This window comes from Aquarana catesbeiana, linkage group LG04 (assembly GCF_042186555.1).
Source record: "Aquarana catesbeiana isolate 2022-GZ linkage group LG04, ASM4218655v1, whole genome shotgun sequence".
NCBI classification, from domain to species: Eukaryota; Metazoa; Chordata; class Amphibia; order Anura; family Ranidae; genus Aquarana; species Aquarana catesbeiana.
The window spans coordinates 629,142,588-629,155,004 of NC_133327.1; the positions used below are offsets into that span (position 1 = coordinate 629,142,588).

The following is a 12,417-nucleotide window of genomic DNA, read 5'->3' on the forward strand; positions in this document are numbered from 1 at the left end:
TCCTATTGTGGCGCGTAGCGTAATGATGGGACAAACTATGCTTTGGGTAACCATTATTGTTAGTGACGTGTTCTTTTTACCGTACTTGGAGTTGACGAAGTATATTCCGACCTACAGTTAGGTCCATATATATTTGGACACAGGTATAATTTTCATACTTTTGGCTCTGTATGGCATCAGAATAAAATTAAAATTAAACAATCCAAATGTATTTGAAGTACAGACTTTCAGCTTTAATTCAAGGGGTTGAACATAAATATCAAGTACAAATTTTAGGAACTGCAACCGTTTTTATACACAGTCCCCCCATTTTCAGAGGCTCAAATGGAATTGGACAAATAAATATAACCATAAATAAAATGTTAATTTTTAATATTTTGTTAAGAATCCTTTACTGGTAATGACTGCCTGAAGTCTGGAACCCATGGACATTACCAAAGACTGGGTTTCCTACTTTCTGATGCTTTGCCAGGTTCTAACTGCAGATGTCTTCAGTTGTTCTTTATTTGTGGGTCTTTCTGCATTTAGTTTTGCCTTCAGCAAGCGAAATGCTCAATTGGGTTGAGGTCAGGTTATTGACTCGGCCATTGCAGGATATTCCACTTCTTTTCCTTCAAAAGCTCCTGGGTTGCTTTTGCAGTGTGTTTTGGATCATTGCCCATCTGTACTGTAAAGCGCTCTCCAATCAACTTTGCTGCATTTGGCTGAATCTGGGCTGACAGTATATCTCAAACACTGCAGAATTCATCCGGCTGCTTCTGTCACATCATCAATAAACACCAATGACCCAGTGCCACTAGAAGCCATGCATGCCCATGCCATCACTCTGCCTCCACCATGTTTTACAGATGACGTTGTGTGCTTTGGATCATGAGCCGTTTCAAGCCTCCTCCACACTTTTTTCTTCCTGTCATCCTGGTACAGATTAATCTTAGTTTCATCCATCCAAAGAATGCTTTTCCAGAACTGGTCTGGCTTTTTTTTCTAGATATTTTTTGGCAAAGTCTAATTCGGCTTTTCTGTTCTTCGGGATTATGAATGGTGTGCACCTTGTGGTGAACCCTCTGTAGTTGCCCTTGTGAAGTCTTCTCTGGATTGTAGATTTTGACAATGATACGCCCACCTCGTGGAGCGTGTCCTTCACTTGTCTGGATGTTGTAACTGGGTTTTTCTTTACCATAGAGAGGATCCTGTGATCATCCACCACTGTTGTCTTCCGTGGACGTCCAGGCCTTTTTATGTTGCTGAGCTCGCCAGTGCGTTCTTCTTTCCTCAGAATGTACCAAACTGTTGATTTGGACACTCCTAATGATCCTGCTATCTCTCTGATGGATTTGTTTAGTTTGTGAAGCCTTACAATGGCCGGTTTCACTTGCATGGATAGCTCCTTTGAACGCATGATGTAGGTTCACTGTAATAGATTTCAAATGCAAATACCACACCTAGAATTATTTCCAGACCTTTTACCTGCTTAATTGATGAAGAAATAACAAAGGAGTAGCTCACACCCAGCCATGAAACAGCTTTTGATTCAACACTTTTGGTCCCTTGAAAAAGGGGGGATGGCTATTCTTAAGAGCTGTAATTCCTAAACCTTTCCTCCGATTTGGATGTACATACCCTAAATTAAACCTGAGAGTGTGCACATACCTGAAAAAACTAAAATTGTGCCTGCGTCCAAATATATATGGACCTAACTGTATATATTCTAACCCGCATGGGCACATAATTACATACACTACGTGCCTAGTAGTGCATGTTATAAAGGGCTTTATGGTAAAACATTCTCCAGTCTAAGACCCCTTTCACACTGGGGCGCTTTGCAGGCGCTACAGTGCTAAAAATAGCACCTGCAAAGCGCCCTGAAACAACCGCTGCTATCTCTCCAATGTGAAAGCCCCGAGGGCTAATTGGATGTATAAGAATCAATTTTATGATGTCTCTCTACATTAATATGGCATGTGGAGCACTTCCTATACTGTCATGATGCAATGAGGTTTATCTCCTTTTGTCTGCATGGGATGACATATATGTGATGATTACCGCTGGAGTGTAGAGAGTCATATCCAGGTTTGCTGCAACCACTATCTGGTCTGCTGCCACTGAGTATATGAAGATTGATGGGCTTCCATCTTACCTGAATTTACTTAATATATGCTGATGTGACCTTTGTGATGAGGGTCCACTACATGGGGTAAGCGGCTGTATTGTTGGGTGCTAGTGACGGGTATTCCTATTCCCTGCCTATCGTAGATTGAACCACCATTGAACATTTGTTCCTGGATTATCCTTTTTGGATTATGATTTTAACTCTGCACCTGAATATTGTGCTGGCTGCTGATGTTTTATTTAATCAACTGATATCAAAAATCTCTAGCGCAACATATTTTATTATTTATTTAATATAATGTATTTTCCTTCATCATGTGACTCAAATCCCACTAGTGTGACATTGTATATTCTATGGGGCCAAATCGCACTGTAAATTGCAACAAAGTAGCACAAGGACCTTTTCCAAAGTTACACTGATGTGACCATTAAATATGATGAAACTATTGCATATGTGCTTTCACTTGTCATGCAACTCAAGTCGCACTAGTGTGAACCAGCACTAAATGTTCGCCTTTTGCCACTTTTTTGCATATCTTTCACCTTTCTTATACCCATGCCTTTCCTTCAGAGTCCTGTGCCATGAACAGCGGCTCCCACGCGCATGTATGGAAGTGATGTTATCGTGCCTCGTCCAATCAAAGGGCCGGAGCCCGCCAACCCGGAAGGAAGACCGGTGAAGAAGGAAGCCCTGTCAGTGGTGACAGCGTGCCGCTGGAGGGCTTTTTTTTAAAGGTGTGACAGACCTAGCCGGGACAGAGACTTTTGGAGGGGACTGAATGCTAGTCTCTTGCCGATCGATCGTGGGCCCTGGCATTTGGGGGAACAGTGCTCTTTGTGAGCTGTATGCCTGGGGACCCTTGAGGTGGTATTACTGTGGATTCGGGTCCTGGTCCCCCAGGACACACAGACTCTGGGGACCCTGGATTTGCCATATTAGAAATAGTGGCTGATTCATAATGCTGGGACAAATACTGTTAGGAGATGCTGATGTCAATTCCAGCCACCTGTCTGTCTGTTGCCTGCTAGAATGTGTATTGTAAATAAGTCTCTAGTATGGGATCTAAGAGTCATTAGATCCCCATTGTTGTTTGTGTTAATTAACTCTGCTATTGTGATAATGTTGATTGGGTTTTCTGAGCTACAAGACGGCCAGTCTGGCCTAAAGGTCATGTCTGAATCATCTAGGCTGTCTAAAGGGATTAGTTAATTAGCCCATGTTAATTAGGTTTCTGGTCACAGGTGTATGTTTAGAGTAATATGAGCCGGAAGTACGCACCTCCTCTTCTACTGTATAAAAGAGCCTGTATTCCTCAATAAAAGAGATTTCCTGGTTGAACTTACATACAGCCTGCCTGGTGTTTGTTCTGAGCTACACAACTGGATTAGAACGGCACATAGCTGTAGTTCTAGTCCAGGAGCATCGGATGACCGAACCATCAGATGTTGCGATCTGCAGTCTGATTCTATGGCCGCAGAGGAGTGTCGGGAGAGTGGAACCTAGCGAGCAGGGGCTTGTTACAAAAGGTAAGGCCCCTTTCACACAGGCTTTCCAATCAGGTGCACCTGTCAGCTTTTCAGGTGGACCTGATCAGACCCTCCATTCACTCCTATGGAGCGGCAGATGTCAGCAGTGACGTGTCCGCTGACACCCGCTGCTATGCAATCCAATCCTGTCGGCCAAAACCAGACAAATGGAGGTCCTATTTTCCATCTGCCTGGCAGATCAGATCAGATGAAAACAGACAGGCGGTCCGTTTTCGTTGATCTCCCCATAGAGGAGAGCGGGACTCTGACAGGTCCGTCTCAGCACAGCGAGCGGAGATAGACTCGTCATCCACCTGCTTAGCGGAGATCAACAGAGCAATCCTCTGCTGATCAAGTGGAGTCCGTCAAATGGACAAGCCAGTGTGAAAGGAGCCTTAGTTGCATACTATCACATTATAACTTTGCCTTGTAGGTTTAAGGCTCCTTTTACACTTGTGCGACTTGGGACTGCAAAGGTGACTTCAAAGTAGTCCCTGCACTACTTTGGTTAGACTTTGATGTGACTTGATGTCCATAGACCTCAAGATTACACAGGCATTGCTTCAAGTCACGGCAAAGTCGCGCAACTTTCAGGTTGTACAAGTGTGAAAGAGGCCTTAACCACTTAAGGACTGCCCACCGCATATATACTGCGGCAGGGCGGCCCTATTGCAAAAAAACGTACATGTATGTCATTTCCTGCACGAGATACTGTGGCCGCACGCGCTGCCGCAAAGCGGGGGAGTTGATGCGTGGATCCAGTGGTCGCTATGTCCGCCGGCCACCCGCGATCGCTCCAAAGAGGCAGAACGGGGATCTGCCAATGTAAACAAAGCAGATCCCCGTTGTGACAGGAGAGTACAGTGTGATCGTCTGTTCCTAGTGAACAGGATGGAACAGCGATCTCTCTCTACTCCCAGTCACTACACTCCCCCCCCCCCCCAGTTAGACCCCTTTCACACTGGGGCGGTGCTGCGCTGCATTAGTGGCGCTATTCGGCCGCTTTTAACCCCCGCTAGCGGCTGAATAAAGGCTTAAAAGCGCTCATTTTGCGGTGCTGCCGAAGTGCTTTGCAGGTGCTTCGGCAGAGCTGCCCATTCATTCCAATGGGCAGGGTGTTTTGGGAGCGGTGTATACAGCGCTCCCCCACCGCCCGAAAGATGCTGCTTGCAGGACTTTTTCTAACGTTCTGCAAGCGCACCGCTCGGGTGTGAAAGCACTCGAGTTTTCACACTGGGGAAGCATAGGAGATATTTTTCAGGTGCTATTATTAGCGCTAAACCGCCTGAAAAACGCCTTCAGTGTGAAAGGGGTCTAAGAAACACCTCCCTAGGACACACTTAACTCCTTGATCACCACCTAGTGTTAACCCCTTCCCTGCCAGTGTAATTTATACAAATGATCAGTGGATATTATTAGCTCTGATCACTGTAATAATGTCACTAGTCCCAAAAAAGTGTCAAAAGTGTCCGACCTGTCCGCCGCAATGTCACAGCCCCGCAAAAAAAAAAAAAAAAAAATGGAAACATCGCTTGTCGTCGCCATTACTAGAAAAATAATAAATAATAAAAATAAAAATGCCATAACTAATAGTTTGTAGATACTATAACTTTTGCGCAAACCGATCAATATACGCTTATTGTGATTTTCTTTTTTACCAAAAATATGTAGCAGAATACATAGTAAAAGTAAAAAAAGTAAAGTAAGTAAAAAATGGGTTTTTTTGTTTATACAGAAAAACCACCAGTGATAAAATTGCGCTTGCTCTAAGGTGTGAGCCACTAACACAGCAAATAGAATAAATGCTAAATGAACAAATAAAAACCAAAAGTGTAGCGCTAAATGAAAATACACCTTAAATATACAAATTGTAAACTTAAAATAAATAGGTATCAGGTGCCTTAAGTAACGATTAAATGTCCATCAAAAACAAATCAGTGGACTAATGATTGAAGTCCATAAATGATGAGGACCTTAATGGTCACCACCTGTGAAAATGTGTAGAATGCCGTCACCAACATATAACTCTGTATAAACTATTTAAGAGACAATACGCAGCTGGTTACTATTTAGTCCATCATTTGTATATATTGGATCTTGTTGGTTGGCAAATGAAGGACCAATTCGATACACCACACCACAGTGTCTTCACGAAAACGTGCAATTCCCACAGCCAGTGAAGGTGGAAGCTTACCGGAGGGTTTGGACCCAAATCAGCATATACTGTAAGGGTCAAACCAGAATCCACAAAAATCCAGTTTGCCCTCCTGGCAGGCCAATTGTGAGTGGTATCAATTCCATCACGGCCAGAGTAGGTAAATATATAGATTTCTTTCTACAGCCTTTATTGAAAAAAACACCCTCGTACCTGAAAGACACCAGTTCCACCATCAGACTCCTCGAAAATATCAGCATACAGGATGGCGATATTATGGCCACTGCTGATGTGGCATCATTGTACACTTGCATACCACACGATAGGGGCATTGAGGCGGTTAAACACTTTCTAGCCCGTGAACACTCTTTGGCGTCATTCCAATGTGAATATCTCGTAGAGTTGCTGGAGTTCGCAGCCAAACATAATTACTTTTGGTTTAATCACAATTTTTATCTCCAACAGTGTGGAGTCGCTATGGGGGCAAAATTCGCACCTAGCCTTGCGAACTTATTTATGGCCAAATGGGAGGAGGATGTCGTCTATACCCATGAAACCAGTTCCATGGTGTTATGGACCAGGTACATAGACGACATCCTCCTCCTGTGGAGTGGAACTATGGAGGCCCTTAAAGAATTCTTCGAGTGTTTGAATTCCAATGATAGAGGGATCTCTCTGTCATATGAGGCCAGCGAAACCAAAATCCATTTTTTGGACCTACAGATAGAGATAGTTGATAAACAATTCAGATTTAGTACATACTTCAAACCCACAGACCGTAATGGTTTTATTCCTGTGGATAGTTGTCACCATGCATCATGGTTGAATGCAGTTCAACGAGGTCAGTTTTTAAGACTTCGTCGGAACTGCACCGACATAGAAGTATTTCTCGAACAGGCAGAAATCCTGAAACATACATTTTTGGATAAAGGATATGATGGAAGAAGTTTGGATTTTGAAATCCAAAGAGCTACCGACACTGACAGAAAATCTCTACTTGAAATCAAACCAAAAAGAGAGCCGGATGAGAAGTTCAGGTGGGCCATGTTAACATCCTTCTCAATACAACATAGACAAATTAAAAATATCATGAGGAAGCATTGGGATGTCCTCAAGCAAGATAACATTCTAGGTCCACTTATCCCAGGAGAAACCAAGGTCATCTTTAAAGGTGTACCATCAATACAAGGTCGGATAGCTCTTAACACCATTAACGCCCCTACCCGTCCCTCCTTTTTTCATGACTGGACAGGCTTTTTTCCTTGTAGGAAGTGTATTGTATGTCAACACAACACCGTGAGGACCCGTAAAGTGACAGAATTTACTTCTATGGTGACGGGCAGGAGATACACTATAAAACCATTCTGCACATGTAGCACTAAGTATGTAGTGTATCTTATTACCTGTCCCTGTCACAAACAGTATATAGGCCATACCACCAGGACATTCTCCATAAGAGTGGGGGAGCACATTGCCATGATTAAAAGTAGAGATCCAAAACATACAGTCCCGAGGCACTATAAAGAATTCCATGATGGAAATCCTGAAGGATCACAGTTTGTCATTATTGACAAATACACACCACCATGGAGAGGGGGTGCCAAAACCAGAGGGGTATCCCGTCTGGAAATGTTCTGGATACATGAGCTACAGACATTTGCCCCACTAGGGTTGAATGTGGAGGTAGATGTCAATGCCTTTATAGATCAATCATAATTTATAGGGCTTATAGGGATTTACTGATGAATATGTATGATCTAAACTAATTGCATACACAATTTTTACCTTTGAGTTGTAACAATCGATTGAAAATGTTTGTATTTATGTGAATCCAGTCCATTGAATTCCCTATGTACAAGACATCTTACATGCTACACACATATGTAACCCTCCATATTCATTTTGGTTATATATATATTGAGTTATTATTGGAATTAGGGTTGGGCTAAGAGTACTGTCACTTGTATCTAATTCATTGAAAGGGAAGCGGAAATGTATAAGGCAGCATACACTCAGTTAGATGAAGGCTTACATGAGTGAATGTTTTTCACGCAGATAGAAAGTTGAGTTGACTGCTCTATTTTACATTTCTATTATCAAAACTGGTAAATAAAAGATTTCCTATGAGAAATCATGTAAGTATATCTCACGCTTGCGACGCCGTACAGTCTGTGGATGTAACGTACGGTGGAACGCAAGCTTCCTACGAATTAAGCATAGTTGAAACGCAAGCCGTTTTAGAATGAGGCTTGCTTAAGGGCATTTTCGTTTCCGCGTCATGACGTCATATCGCGAGATGTGCGGGGAACCATCTCCGCACATACAGGGAAATATTTTTAGCTTTAACCACATTAAAACATTGGTACCATATATAATACTATCATCTCCCCGATATATTAGAATGGGGGAAGTGGGATTTTGTCACATTGGGATTATTGGGCTGTATTGCATTTAGGTGGAACGCAAAACACACCCGCGAGATCGAGGCTTGGAACGCACGCGGGTCCGCCATTTTGGGCAACCCGGAAGTGCCAATTTACTGAATTGAATGGGCTGGAGTCGCATCATATGGATTACAGTACCTATATTAGGGAGTCAGGCTGCAGTGGATGGATACCCCTAGACGAAGTCTTGTTAGATGAAACGCGTCGGGAGGACTCCACTGCCGCCTTCATTTTATATATAAGCACTTTTTTATCTTCATAAATGTAAGTGTATTTCTTTTTTTATTAAAAATACTTTGTTTACGGAATCACACTATGTGGCCCTTTTTTTTTCTTAAGGGCCATATGCTGGGATACTTAACGTTATATGTGGAGAAGACACTTCCATGAAGTCCCCTGGGATCCCTTCACCTCCAGCTTGCCAAGGTCTTCCCCCCCATTGCCGGTGTGCAATACAAGCTGGTTTGACCCTTACAGTATATGCTGATTTGGGTCCAAACCCTCCGGTAAGCTTCCACCTTCACTGGCTGTGAGAATTGCACGTTTTCGTGAAGACACTGTGGTGTGGTGTATCGAACTGGTCCTTCATTTGCCAACCAACAAGATCCAATATATACAAATGATGGACTAAATAGTAACCAGCTGCGTATTGTCTCTTAAATAGTTTATACAGAGTTATATGTTGGTGACGGCATTCTACACATTTTCACAGGTGGTGACCATTATGGTCCTCATCATTTATGGACTTCAATCATTAGTCCACTGATGGATATTTAATTTGTTTTTGATGGACATTTAATCGTTACTTAAGGCACCTGATACCTATTTATTTTAAGTTTACAATTTGTATATTTAAGGTGTATTTTCATTTAGCGCTACACTTTTGGTTTTTATTTTTTTTTTGTTTATAGCGCAAAAAAAAAAAAAAAAAAAAAAAATCGCTGAGGTGGTCAAATACCACCAAAAGAAAGCTCTATTTGTGGGAAAAAAGGACCTCAATTTCATTTGGGTACAACATCACACGACTGTGCTATTGTCGGTTAAAGTAACGCAGTGACATATCGCATAAAAATGGCCTGGTCATAAAGGGGGTAAAACCTTCCAGTCCTTAAGTGGTTAAAAGATGAAAGAAAAAAATAAATAAGGTGATTCACTACCGCTTTAAGGGGGAATAGACATAACACCTCCTCGCTGCCTCCTGTCAAATGCACTCTGAAAAGGATGGCGGATCGCTCTTCAGAGGATGAACTCTAGCATAAACAGGCCTTTAGAGGGGAATTGCTGGTGTTTCATCAGATTAGGCGACCCGTCAGAATTTGTAACGTTAGTGACGTTTCGTCGCCGCCATCTTGCTACACCCGCACTCCTCCACAGTAAGAATAAGAAGACGGCAAGCAGACATCTTGTTACACCCGCCGGAGTCTTGCATTTCACACTTATTTGTAAGGGCCCTTTCACACTGGGGCGGGGTCGGCGGTAAAGCGCCGCTATTGTAAGCGGCGCTTTACTGTCGGTATTCGGCCGCTATCTGGACGGTTTTACCCCCACTAGCGGGCGAGAAAGGGTTAAAAACCACCGCAAAGCGCCTCTGCAGAGGCGCTTTGCTGGTGCTATAGCCGCGCTGTCCCATTGATTTCAATGGGCAGGAGCGGTATACACTCCGCAGCGCCTGCAAACCGCCCCAGTGTGAAAGGGCCCTAACAGTAAATGGAGCTTATATAGTGAAATACAGTATTTAGAGATCCCACGGACTGTTTACATGTTGAATTTTAAAAGCAGCGGTAATCCTGCTGATCTCACACGTTTGCTAATCTGATAGAATGCGGCTGCTTTTATAATAATTCAACATGTAAACAGTCCGTTTTTTTAGAAACTGTATTTCACCATATAAGCTCCATTTACTGTTAAAAATAAGTGTGAAATGCAAAACTCTGGTGGGTGTACCAAGATGTCCGCTTGCCGTCTTCTCACTGTATCTTTACTGAGGACGAGTACGGGGTGTAGCAAGATGGCGGCGATGAAACGTCACTTCTGTTACAAAATCTGACAAAACACCTGCACTGGGGGGGGATTTCCTTTCACTTCCTGTTGTGAGTTCCAGACAGGAACGGTGCCCAGACATCCTGGCAGTTGTTTTAACCCTTTCCTAGCCCAAAAAAAAAAAAGTTTTGTTTACAGTTTGATGCACAGCCTACAATAAGGGGCATAGTTATAAAGTAGTTAACTACTTGCTGCATGCCGATATATTTAGAGCACTTGAATAATATGGTATCTAGCGCCCCCTATCTTCCTTACATGCCGATATACGTTGGCACATTGGCAGCGGTGGGCAAATGGGCATACCTGTACGTCCTCTTTATTTGGCAGGGATAGGTCCCGCGGACGTGATATCCGCTGCGGGTGTCCGCGATCATGTCACGGGCAGGAAGAATGGGAGATGCCTATGTAAACAAAGCATTTCCCTGTTCTGCCTTGTGACAGGACAGAGTCCCTGTCATCGGGAGCGGTGATCGCTGTCATGTCCTAGGTTGCCCATCCCCCCCCCACAGTTAGAATCACTCCCTAGGACACACTAAACCCCTTGATCGCCCCCTAGTGTTTAACGCCTTCCCTGCCAGTGTCATTTGCACAGTAATCAGAGCATTTTTATAGCACTGATCACTGTATAAATGTCAATCATCCCAAAAATGTGTCAAATGTCCGCCATAATGTCGCAGTCACGAAAAAAAAAAAAAAAAAAAAAAAAAAAAAAAAAAAAAAAAAAAATCGCAGATTGCCGCCATTACTAATAAAAAAATAATAATAAAAATGACATAAATCTATCCCCTATTTTGCAGACGTTATAACTTTTACGCAAACCAATCAATATACGCTTATTTCGATTTTCTTTACCAAAAATATCTAGAATACGTATCGGCCTAAACTGAGGAAAAAAAATTTTTTTATATATTTTTGGGGGATATTTATTATAGCAAAAAGTAAAAAATATATATATTTTTTTTTTTTCAAAATTGTCGCTCTTTTTATGTTTATAGCGCAAAAATAAAAACCGCAGAGGTGATCAAATACCACCAAAAGAAAGCTCTATTTGTGGGGATAAAAAGGACGTCAATTTTGTTTGGGTGCAACGTCACACGGCCGCGCAATTGTCAGTTAAAGAGACGCAGTGCCGAATCGCTAAAAGTGCTCCGGTCAGGAAGGGGGTAACATCTTCCAGGGCTGAAGTGGTTAATATACATTCACTACGGGTGAATCTTCCTGGGTTCACGTGTTTTACATAAACAACTAATTTGCTGTGAATGTTCGGTGAAAGCTACATTCACTGCTTTATAAATCTGTCCCCGAATTCTTATACAATGTGGAGCTTTATAAATGACCTGAGTGAGGCCAGCACAGTCCATAGGGTGCTCTGCTAATACACACAGGCCTGACTCCTCCCTCAGGAGGGAAGCTGTCGCCCATAGCAACCAGATTCCTCCCTCCTGAACAGTTGCTATGGGCGACAGCCCCCAGAGCCTCGCTGCCCCTCCCCCCTGACCTCCTGCAGGCGGCGCTCGGTGGTGACGGTGTCCTCTGGGCTGCGGCGGATGGGGAAGTCGGTGTGGGGGAGCAGCACGGTGTCTCGGTATTTCTTCTGCCCCGGACTCTCCTCGCTGCTGCTCAGTCCCGAGGCCGCCCTCACCCTCCAGGGGTAGCGGCCCCCCGGTAGCCGGCACCTCAGCAGGGTCAGCATGTTCCCTGTCAGTGTGTGTGCGGGAAGTACGGAGAGGGGACGGCGGCCGGCGAGGACCAAACTTCCTGTGCGCGCTCCCGGCGCCTCACTCTGCACGCTGCACTCATACTGCTGTAGAATCATTTGTGTTTTCTTTAATAGAATTGAATGTAACCCACCAATATGTGTCTATTCTCTGGAAGCAGAGACCCAGGAGGAAAAGAAAGGTGGTCGTTGCAATTTGTTTTACATCACACGATTTGTGCAGTTCTTTTATCAAAAGCATATTTTCATATTATTAAATGGATTTAATTAACCTTATTTGTGGTTAATTCTCCTTTAACCACTTCCATACCGGGCATTTTCACCCCCTTCCTGCCCAGGCCAATTTTCAGCTTTCAGCGCTGTCGCACTTTAAATAACAATTGCGCGGTCATCCATCACTGTACCCAAATGATTTTTTTTTTCCC

At 43.4% G+C, this 12,417-nt stretch overlaps 2 protein-coding genes across 2 annotated transcripts in view; one reads left to right on the top strand and one right to left on the bottom strand.

Moving 5' to 3' along the window:
• IARS2 (isoleucyl-tRNA synthetase 2, mitochondrial) overlaps window positions 1-12,055 on the bottom strand; it is a 161,927-nt gene extending 149,872 nt beyond the window's left edge. Inside the window, exon 1 of the mRNA XM_073628359.1 lies at window positions 11,774-12,055. Coding sequence (XP_073484460.1) covers window positions 11,774-11,968 — 195 coding nt within the window. The 5' untranslated portion in view covers window positions 11,969-12,055. The remainder of the gene's footprint in view (window positions 1-11,773) is intronic.
• The window catches only part of BPNT1 (3'(2'), 5'-bisphosphate nucleotidase 1), an 83,978-nt gene that overhangs the window by 29,330 nt on the left and 42,231 nt on the right, over window positions 1-12,417 (top strand). The gene's annotated exons all lie outside the window — the stretch shown is intronic.